Source organism: Mobula birostris, chromosome 8, assembly GCF_030028105.1.
Source record: "Mobula birostris isolate sMobBir1 chromosome 8, sMobBir1.hap1, whole genome shotgun sequence".
NCBI lineage: Eukaryota > Metazoa > Chordata > Chondrichthyes > Myliobatiformes > Myliobatidae > Mobula > Mobula birostris.
Window position 1 is genome coordinate 124,361,070 of NC_092377.1, and position 11,108 is coordinate 124,372,177.

The 11,108-nt window shown below is 45.5% G+C and overlaps 1 protein-coding gene across 3 annotated transcripts; it reads left to right on the forward strand.

The window, feature by feature from the left end:
- Positions 1 to 586: 586 nt before the first annotated feature.
- On the forward strand, positions 587 to 10,616 carry LOC140201659 (uncharacterized). 3 transcript variants are annotated; one of them, XM_072266115.1, is made up of 3 exons: positions 587 to 988; positions 3,085 to 3,207; positions 5,332 to 10,616. In XM_072266115.1, exon 3 carries the CDS (start codon positions 5,796 to 5,798, stop codon positions 7,656 to 7,658), a length of 1,863 nt encoding a protein of 620 aa, XP_072122216.1. In that variant the 5' UTR covers positions 587 to 988; positions 3,085 to 3,207; positions 5,332 to 5,795; the 3' UTR covers positions 7,659 to 10,616. The 3 variants fall into 3 exon arrangements, with proteins under 3 accessions (XP_072122216.1, XP_072122217.1, XP_072122218.1); XM_072266116.1 differs by lacking the exon at positions 3,085 to 3,207; XM_072266117.1 differs by lacking the exons at positions 587 to 988; positions 3,085 to 3,207 and adding an exon at positions 3,263 to 3,518.
- Positions 10,617 to 11,108: the final 492 nt, after the last annotated feature.

Below are 11,108 nucleotides of genomic sequence, written 5' to 3' on the forward strand. Positions count from 1 at the left end.
ATTGCTCTTCCTCCCTCCATGTCTTTCTCCTTGGTTAAGAGTGATGCATCCATCCCTCCCCCTCCTGTCTTCTCCTATCATTTCGGATCTCCCCCTCACCCCCCCCCCCCACTTTCAAATCTCGTACTAGCTCTTCTTTCAGTTAGTCACGACGAAGTGTCTCGGTCCGAAACGTCGACTGTACCTCTTCCTAGAGATGCTGCCTGGCCTGCTGCGTTCACCAGCAACGTTTATGTGTGTTGCTTGAAATTCCAGCATCTGCAGAATTCCTCGTGTCAACGTCTTTGATCACAGGGCCATCAGGCAGTGGTCGGCACGTACTGTCCTGCAGGCACTGCAGGAGAAGGACGTGATGGACACAGTGGGGTGGTTCCCTGAGCAGACCGTCCAGTACATCTGGCAAAATGCCTCATCGCCAGATCTCACCAACAGGCACTAGGACCTCGCCTGGCTGGCGGTGAGAGAGGCCCTCCCAGTCAGATCCTTTCTGTACGCCCGGGATGTCGTTCTACACCCCGCTGCCCACGGGAGGACTGCAGTGAGGAGTCTGTGACCCACCTCTTTGCACACTGTCAGTTCACAGAGAGGGTGCGGAGGAGGATGGACGGGCTGGTGTCACGTTTCATCCCCAGCAGCTGCGTAACAGAGGACTCTCTGATCTACGGGCTGTTCCCGGGGATCTAGTATTTGCAACATGGAGACTAACGTGCGGTGCTGCTGGCAGATCATCAACTCGGTGAAAGACGCTCTTTGGTCGGCCCGAAACTTGATGATCTACCAGCACATGGAGATGTCCGTGGGAGAATGCTGCCGACTGGCACACTCTCGGCTGCAGGAGTACGCGCTGAAACTTGGTGCAGCCACCGCAAGGGCCCGGTGAGAAAGGACCACGGTTTAGGGTTCTTCTCCCACGGGAGTGGAAGGAGTCGGGTGGCGGGGAGTATACCCCTCAACAATGCTGTGTAAAGATGAACCAACATAGTGCCATGTGAGTAGCTAAAAGTGTGGAAATGGAAACACCTGTAAAGGATTGAGAGTTATTGAATGGTTTACTGTCCATAATTTTATTTTTAAATAAAGTATATTTTGAAATTTAAAAAAAAATCTCTGCTGGATCGAGTAAAGGATTCAACTCTTGGGACTATCATTTTGTAGCGGCAAAATCAAAACAAAGCAATTGCAGCCAGCCTGTGACCCCGAGATGGAGTTGTTATATTAGTGTGACACATCCACAGCTCCCATGCACGATTGCTCCAAAGTGTCGATTTCCTTATTTCAATTCCTTATTAGCGATTAGCAAACATACAATCTTGAAGCAAAAATAAGTGTTAGGCGAAGAGATATAACCTCCGCCGGCCCTAAGCTACAAACTGCTACGAAATAAGCAATCATTTTGCCGCTACAAAAACATTGTCCCAAAGAGTTGAATCCTTTATTCGATCTTTTATTAGGAATTAGCAAATATACAATCTTGAAGCAATATTAAATGTTAAGCGAAGATATATGACCTCCGCTGGCTTCAGCTACAAACTGCTACGAAATAAGCAAGATATGTAACTTATTCCCTTGCATTAACCACACCCCCACTAATATGACTAGTAGTCACAATGAACGCGTAATGCAGACCACATGGCTCCGACAAGCACATTGTGTGTTTTGTTTTATATTTCCAGCATCTGTAGAATATCTTGCCTTTTGTTTCTACGTGACTTGGACTTTGGCATTTGACACTTGACACAAACAATGCCTGTTGATATTGAATATATTGTTTTTGAGAGTTTGCTGTATTAAAATAGCTGCTTAGTGCTCTACATATTCATAGCAACATAGAAACATAGAAAATAGGTGCAGGAGTAGGCCATTCGGCCCTTCGAGCCTGCACCGCCATTTATTATGATCATGGCTGATCATCCAACTCAGAACCCCGCCCCAGCCTTCCCTCCATACCCCCTGATCCCCGTAGCCACAAGGGCCATATCTAACTCCCTCTTAAATATAGCCAATGAACTGGCCTCAACTGCTTCCTGTGGCAGAGAATTCCACAGATTCACCACTCTCTGTGTGAAGAAGTTTTTCCTAATCTCGGTCCTAAAAGGCTTCCCCTTTATCCTCAAACTGTGACCCCTTGTTCTGGACTTCCCCAACATCGGGAACAATCTTCCTGCATCTAGCCTGTCCAATCCCTTTAGGATTTTATACGTTTCAATCAGATCCCCCCTCAATCTTCTAAATTCCAATGAGTACAAGCCCAGTTCATCCAGTCTTTCTTCATATGAAAGTCCTGCCATCCCAGAAATCAATCTGGTGAACCTTCTTTGTACTCCCTCTATGGCAAGGATGTCTTTCCTCAGATTAGGGGACCAAAACTGCACACAATACTCCAGGTGTGGTCTCACCAAGGCCTTGTACAACTGCAGTAGTACCTCCCTGCTCCTGTACTCAAATCCTCTCGCTATAAATGCCAGCATACCATTCGCCTTTTTCACCGCCTGCTGTACCTGCATGCCCACTTTCAATGACTGGTGTATAATGACACCTAGGTCTCGTTGCACCTCCCCTTTTCCTAATCGGCCACCATTCAGATAATAATCTGTTTTCCTATTTTTGCTACCAAAGTGGATAACTTCACATTTATCCACATTAAATTGCATCTGCCATGAATTTGCCCACTCACCCAACCTATCCAAGTCACCCTGCATCCTTTTAGCATCCTCCTCACAGCTAACACTGCCACCTAGCTTCGTGTCATCCACAAACTTGGAGATGCTGCATTTAATTCCCTCATCCAAGTCATTAATATATATTGTAAACAACTGGGGTCCCAGCATTGAGCCTTGCGGTACCCCACTAGTCACCGCCTGCCATTCTGAAAAGGTCCCGTTTATTCCCACTCTTTGCTTCCTGCCTGCTAACCAATTCTCCATCCACATCAATACCTTACCCCCAATACCATGTGCTTTAAGTTTGCACACTAATCTCCTGTGTGGGACCTTGTCAAAAGCCTTCTTTTACTGTTTTGGGGGTACATGGCAGGGAAACGTGCTTGCAGACACCTTTAATGGCACCCTGTTTACCCAGAAACAGGGCGATCCAGAATTCAGCGTCAGTGACCCACCGATACAAATGCGCAGGCGTCAGGGTGACAGACAGTTCCGGGAAATCGCGCATGCGCTCAGCGGACAAAAGACTTCGGGGCTTCGGCGGAAGGTAGGAGCGGGGCTCTGGGTGAGGGTTTCATCAGCGCCCCCGTCTTCGGGACAATTGTTATGAGTCCGGACACGCCGTAGCCCCGCACCCTGGGATAGTGCCGATCCTTTCCCACTCTCAGGCCCGCGTACCCGGGTCCTTCGGGGTTTTGTGCTGCTGAGCGATGGCGGGGGATGGGAGCGGATCGAGCTCCAACTATCTCAATTCAAGCATTTGCAACTCGGAAAACAAAATCAAAATCCTTCCATCAGCTTTAGATCTTGAGAAAATCACCTTTGTTCTACCTCCTCTTATTCTGGACCTTTCTACCCGTGAGAACATGTTTTGTTCTATTAGAACGTAGAGCATAAAACAGTCCAGCTCAAGAACAGGCCATTTGGAACAGCTAAAAACCAAATCAAAAACATGCAAACACTAATCCCTCCTGCCTACACCCCCATGCCCGTAACCCTCCATCTTCCTTGCATCCATGTGCCTATCCAAACGTCTCTTAAAAGCCTCTAATGTATATGCCTCTACTACCATTGCAGGCATCCACCACTCTCCGAGTAAAAAACTTACCCCTCACATCCCTCTTCTACCGACCCCTCTCACCTTCAATGCATGCCCTCTGGTATTAATCATTTCAACCCTGGGAAACAGATACTCTTTGTCTACGCTATTCATGCCTCTCATAACCTTATAAACCTCCATCAGATCTCTCCGCAGTTCCCTGTGCTCCAGAGAAAACAACCCAATTGTATCTAGATTGTTGTGATAGTACGTGCCCTCTAAACCAGGCAGCATACTGGCAAGTCACTTCTGCACCTTCTCCAAAGCCTCAATATCCTTCCTACAGTGGGGCAACCAGAATGGTAAAATACTCCAGATTTAGCCTACTCCTGAGTTTTCTAAAATTGCAGCATAATCCCTTGACTTTTAAATAATGCCTCGATGAGTAAGAGGAAGCATTCCATAAGCCACTTGATCTTGTGTAGCCACTCTCTGGTTGAATAATGCTATCAAGCACCTTTGTTCTGGGTAACAAGTGACCTGTAATTTTCACATCACGAAAGTGCCACACTCCCATGAGAAATACTGCCCTCCCTGTCATATTTATTGGCATTGCTATTGATGAGTTCACCACCGTCAATCACCTGGCCTTGGGGAGGGGGTGGGGTGGTCAGAGCTCTTTGTAGAACTGTGGGACGCGACCAGAACTTGAAATAATATCAATATTCCCTCTTAATAGCTGCGCAGGTCAAGAAATTTTTATACAGCTTGAAATCTGGGGCAGTTTAGCACCATAGAGAAGATGATTCCAGCTGCGCGGCAACAAAGACTGTCTGCGTGGGATCATTTCGGCTACTGTGTGGCTGCACACCTTAGAGTGAACAAGGAGTAATACTAATGGAGAGAGTCAAACTGAGCCAAGTCACAGACTGAAGGCAGGCAGAAATAGTCATAGTCATACTTTATTGATCCTGGGGGAAATTGGTTTTCGTTACAGTTGCACCATAAATAATTAAATAGTAATAAAACCATAAATAATTAAATAGTAATATGTAAATTATGCCAGGAAATAAGTCCAGAACCAGCCTATTGGCTCAGGGTGTCTGACCCTCTAAGGGAAGAGTTGTAAAGTTTGATGGCCACAGGCAGGAATGACTTCCTATGACGCTCTGTGCTGCATCTCGGTGGAATGAGTCTCTGGCTGAATGTACTCCTGTGCCCACCCAGTACGTTATGTAGTGGATGGGAGACATTGACCAAGATGGCATGCAACTTGGACAGCATCCTCTTTTCAGGCAGCACCGTGAGAGAGTCCAGTTCCATCCCCACAACATCACTGAATGAGCTTGTTGATTCTGTTGGTGGCTGCAAGTGGCCCAATCCGATACAGACAGGAAACTGCAGCTTGTGTTGAACCTCGCTGGAACAGCAAATAGATTAAAATTATCTCATCTGAAATATCCTTCTCCCATTGATGGCTTTTGTAAATATTTTTATGGGTAAGAAACATCAAAGAATTTGTGTGCAAATCTCAAACACAACTACATGACAGTTTTGTTGTCTCTGTGCTGATATTTAAGGAGTGATCAGACATTTCCTTTGTAACACTGATATATTTGTTGTTGATCCTAGGAGGTGAAGAAATATCTCATTCCAGTGGGAAAACTGCTCTGTGTCTGAAATGAAGTTTTCTGTTGTAACTCAGTGAAATCCACTGGAACCAGTACTGAGAATACACCAGCGTTTGTTCACTGGAGATCAGTTCTTCCACTGCATCGAGAGTGCGAGGGATTCACTACATCTGACATCTCACTTGATGAGTTGCCAGAGAATTGATAAAGAGCTGAGGGAAGGGATTCACTCCCTCGTTCCACCTGCAGTCACACCCTCAAGTTCACACTGAGCAGAGGCTGTTCACCTGTTCTGCGTTGGAAGGGATTCGCTCAGTTATCCAGTGGACAGACACCAGAGAACTCACACCAGGGAGAGACCATTTAGCCACTCAGACTGGGAGGGGATTCACTCTGTCATCTCAACTGAAGGTATATTAGCGAGTTCACACTGAGCAGAGGTCATTCACCTGCTCAGACTGTGGGATGGGATTCACTTTGTCATCCAACCAGCAGAGACACCAGCGAGTTCACACTGGGGAGAGACCATTCATCTGCTCTGAATGTGGAAAGGGATTTATGCAGTCATCTCATCTGAAGGTACATCAGCGAGTTCACACCGGGGAGAGGCCATTCGTCTGCTCAGTCTGTGGGAAGGGTTTCATTCAGTCATCTCATCTGAAAGTGCATCAGCGAGATCACACTGGGGAGAAGCCGTTCACCTGCTCACAATGTGGGAAAGCATTCACTCGGTCGTCTGAACTGAAGGTACATCTGCGAATTCATACTGGGGAGAAGCCGTTCATCTGCTCGGACTGTGGGAAGCGATTCACTCGGTCATCTGAATTGAAGGTACATCAGCGAATTCACACTGGGGAGAAGCCGTTCATTTGCTCAGACTGTGGGAAGGGATTCACTCGGTCATGTGACCTAAATACACACCAGTTAGTTCACACTGGGGAGAGACCATTCGCATGCTCGGACTGTGGGAAAGGATTCACTCAGACATATGATCTACTGGCACACCAACGAGTTCACACTGGGGAGAGGCCATTCACCTGCTCACAATGTGGGAAGGGATTCACTCACTCATCCAACCTCCAGAGACACCTCCGAGTTCACACTGGGGAGAGGCCGTTCACCTGTTCAGACTGTGGAAAAGGATTCACTCAGTCATTTTACCTACTGGCACATCAGTCAGTTCACATTGGTGAGATGCCGTTCACCTGCTCAGACTGTGGGAAGGGATTTCCTCGTTCATTTCAACTGAAGGTACATCAGCGAGTTCACAGTGGGGAGAGGCCATTCACCTGCTCAGATTGCGGGAAAGGATTCACTCGGTCCTATGACCTACTAGCTCACCAGCGAGTTCACACTGGGGAGAGGCCGTTCACCTGCTCAGACTGTGGGAAGGGGTTTACTCAGACATATGACCTACTAGCTCACCAGCGAGTTCACACTGGTGAGAGGCCATTCACCTGCTCAGAATGTGGGAAGCGATTCACTCACTCATCCAACCTACAGAGACACCTGCGAGTTCACTCTGGGGAGAGGCCGTTCATCTGCTCAGATTGTGGGAAGGGATTCACTCAGACATATGACCTACTAGCGCACCAACGAATTCACACTGGGGAGATGCCGTTCACCTGCTCAGAATGTGGGAAGGGATTTCCCTGGTCATTTCAACTGAAGGTGCATCAGCGCATTCACACTGGGGAGAGACCTTTTAGTTGTTCAGACTGTGGGAAGGGGTTCACAGACTTATCCAACCTACAGAGACACCAGCGAGTTCACACTGGGGAGAGGCCATTCACCTGTTCTGTGTGTGGGAAGGGATTCACCCGAGCATCCGGCCTACAAACACACCAATCTGTTCACACTGGGGAGAGGCCATTCACCTGCTCAGATTGTGGGAAGGGATTCACTCAGTCATCTCATCTGAAGGTACACCAGCGAGTTCACACTGGAGAGAGGCCGTTCACCTGTTCTGTGTGTGGGAAGGGATTCACTCGGTTATCCAGCCTACAGGCACACCAGCGAGTTCACACTGGGGAGAGGCCATTCACCTGCTCAGACTGTGGGAAGGGATTCACTCAGCCATCTAACCTGAAGGTACATCAGAGAGTTCACACTGGGGAGAGGCCATTCACCTGCTTAGATTGTGGGAAGGGATTCATTCAGTCATCTGACCTACTGGTACACCAGAGAGTTCACACTGGGGAGCGGCCGTTCATCTGCTTAGAATGTGGGAAGGGATTCACTCAGTCAGCTCACCTGAAGCTACACCGGCGAGTTCACAGCGGGGAGAGTCCATTCACCTGCTCAGACTTTCAGAAGAGATTCACTTAGTGATCTGACCTACTGGCATGCAGTCACTTCATGATGGGGTGAGGCCGTTCACCTGCTCTGAATGTGGGAAGGGATTAATTTGACCAACTTACCTACTGGAAGATTTAATTTAGCTGCTCAGACTGAGAAGGGATTCACTCACTCATCCAACCTACAGAGGCACCAGTTAGTTCACACTATGGTGAGGCCGTTCACCTGCTCAAACCGGCAAAATGATTTACTCTTTTATGTGACCTACTGGTACATTAGAAAGTTCACACTGAGGAGAGGCCGTTCACCTGTTCAGACTGGTGTAATGATTTACTCGGTTATATGACCTACTGGTACATCAGCAAGTTCACATTGGGGAGAGGCTGGTCAATTGCTCTGCGTGTGTGTGAAGGGATTCACTCGGTCATTTCACCTACTGGCACATAGTAAGTTCAGAGTGGGAGGTAGCTGTCTGCCCATTCTGATCGTGGGAAGGAATTCACTTTGTCATCTGGACTGATGCCACACCAGTCAACTCTCACTGGGAGAAGCCACTCACCTGCTCAGACTGTGGTTTGGGATTCACTCAGTCATTTCAACTGAAGGTACATCTGAGTTCACACTGGGCACTGTGTGTTCACTTGCTCTAAATGTGGGAAGAAATTCACTTAGTCATCTAACCTTGTGACACACTGCCGAGTTTACAGTGGGTAAAAGTTAAATAAGCTGCATGTTGGATATTTATCCCTAACTTGAATAAAAGTGACTTTTGGTGTTTAACTCTGCAATTATTGCTGCTGCTTATCACACCCAGTTCCGCACCCTGGCTACTGGCATGTTCATCAGTAATGTGACTAGAGTTTAATATTCTAGATCTGTGACTAATAAATCGCTTCTAAACTCTATCTCAGGTACTTAATAAACTTATAACACTCAGTGTGCAGTAGGGCATCAACTCAGCCAGCTGGTCCCTGCCAGTGTTTCTGTTCCACAACAATTCTTTTCAATCCATTCCTGCTGTTCACTTCTCACTCTTCCCATGGTGATGGGTTCCAAACAGTACCACTCTGTTAGCAACTTTAAATTCCTGGGTGTTACTATTTCAACGGACCTGTCATGGATATGCAATTGCAAAGAAAGCATGATAGCACAATTTCCTTACAAGTCTGTGGTGATTCAGCGTGGCTTCAAAAACTTCCATAGTGTTTTGACTAGTTGCATCATGGCCTGGTATGGAAGCACCAATGCCTTTGAACAGAAAACCCTACAATTGGTAGTAGATTTGGCCCAGTACATTCCCAAGTAAAGCCCTCCCAACCATTGAGCACATCTACATGAAACATTGCCGTAGAAAAGCAGCATCCATCACCACCCAGGCCACGCTCTTTTCTTGCTGCTGCCATCAGTAGAAGAGGCCCAGGACTTGCATCGCCAGGTTCAAGAACAGTTACTACCCCTCAACCATCAGGTCTTCAACAAAACAGGATAACTACATTCACTTAACAATCTACTGAGAAGTTCCCACAACAAATGATCTCAGTTTAGGAACTCATTATCTTGTCATTTCATAATCTTGTTATTTATTGCAATTTGATTATATCTTAATTTGCATAGTTTGTTGTCTGCTGCTCTCTACTTCATCTTTCATTGATCCTGTTGTACTTACTATTCCATAGATCTGCTAAATATGCAGACAGGGAAAATGAATTTCAGAGTGGTATGTGGTGATATATATGTACTCTGACAAGAAAAAAAATACTTTGACTTTGACTTTATGGGTGAGGAGATTTCCCTTGAATTTCCTGCATGACTTTCTGCAGACTGAAGAAGAAGATGTGTTGACTGCAGTTATGTTTGACATGTTCTTTGTCCTTTAAATCTCTGGGCCAAGGACAAATGACATTGTTAGTTAACCTACATACTCCTTGCTCATTTCAATGTTAGGTGCCATTTTCACTGCTTCTAAAGGGCAGTGTGTCACATAGCTAGGTTGTTACAGCTGTCCTCTAAATTCTGGAAAAGCAGAGTGGGGAGCAGAGACAGGTCATAAGGCAGAGTTTGGAGCTCTGGATAAGATCATATGATGAGCAGGGAAATAGAGCAGGGGGCGTAGCAAAGAGTGACAAGGGTATCAACACTTGGAGGCTGATTGACAGAAAAAATAAGTTAATTGTTGACATACTTTATACTTTACTGTTGCCAAACAATTGATACTAGAACGTACAATCATCACAGCGATATTTGATTCTGCGCTTGTTGAGGCTGTTACTTAAGGAAGCTCATAAAAATATTGACAGGATTAGTGGCATTTGGTAGAGGGGAGGTAATACTTGCAAACACTTTCAATGGCACTGTTCTCACCCAGAGATATGTGAGATTCAGAATGTACTATCACTGCGATTCGAATGGGCAACTATGGAGAGTCTGTTGGAGCTGACTGTTTAATCTTAATTGTCATGTTCTTTGCAGTTTAACAATTAATTATTGCTTGTATTTTAAGTAGTTTTTATATGCCTGGCAGTTTAATGTGCCTCTAGAACAGGGGTCGGCAACCTTTTTGCCTCTGTGGGCCGGATCGCGTATTAATGAGCGGAGGGTGTGCCAGATAAATGCCATAAAAAACGTGGAATATGGGAATTATCCATTTAAATACATATAGTTATGTTTGGTCGCAAATTAATGAATAACGCATGCTAGAAAATCATTTGTGCTTAAGGTTGTCTACCCCTGCTGTAGTGGCTATACAATGTATAATTCTGGAAGATTCTTTGTATTTTATGAAGTGAGTAAGTGTTTTGTCATTGGTTAATTTCTACTGCAGTATTGACTGTTCTTTCTAATTGTATTATTATCTATAGATTTGAGTGGATTTTTTCTTACCTTGGGTTAAAGAAGTAGCTGCTTTATGTTTTTCTCTGTTCGTCAAGTTGTGGACCTCTGTCACTGTTCTGCTCCTCTTCTATTAACTTTGAATAAATCAATCATGAAGCAACAAATTTTATGCCTCGTTCCTGACTTCTAAACAAACCTCAGATTTAAACACCAAAGTCCACTAGTTGGCATAGCCGGCAGGATTTAGAGCTCGGAACAATCGAAAACAAAGAGAGCATTTTCAGATCCTAAACAAAAGGGTTACGAACTTCCTTTTTGTTCCAAATTGTCTGAGAAAAAATCCCCTAGTTCTGGCTTTTACGTCATCAGATGGAAATTGTGATTCAGAACTGCTGTATTGTTATTTTTATAAACACCTGTAAAAGAGACTGCTAATTAACTATGTAATCCAGTAGAGAGGCAAAAATTCACATACAAGCAGTGGAACATGGATAAAAAGGTAATAAATTCATGCAGACCAGTTGGCTGCATGAGAAAAGGGATATCTACAAGCTAGCTGAGCATGGTAAAAATTAAATTTGTGTTGCAAGACAACCTGTTAAATTTCAAAATCACGGTTAAAATAAAACCATGTCTGTATTTAAGATT

Coding starts and splice junctions, on each gene's coding strand:
- LOC140201659 (XM_072266115.1), top strand. CDS start 5,796: ATGGGATTCACTTTGTCATCCAACCAGCAGAGACACCAGCGAGTTCAC.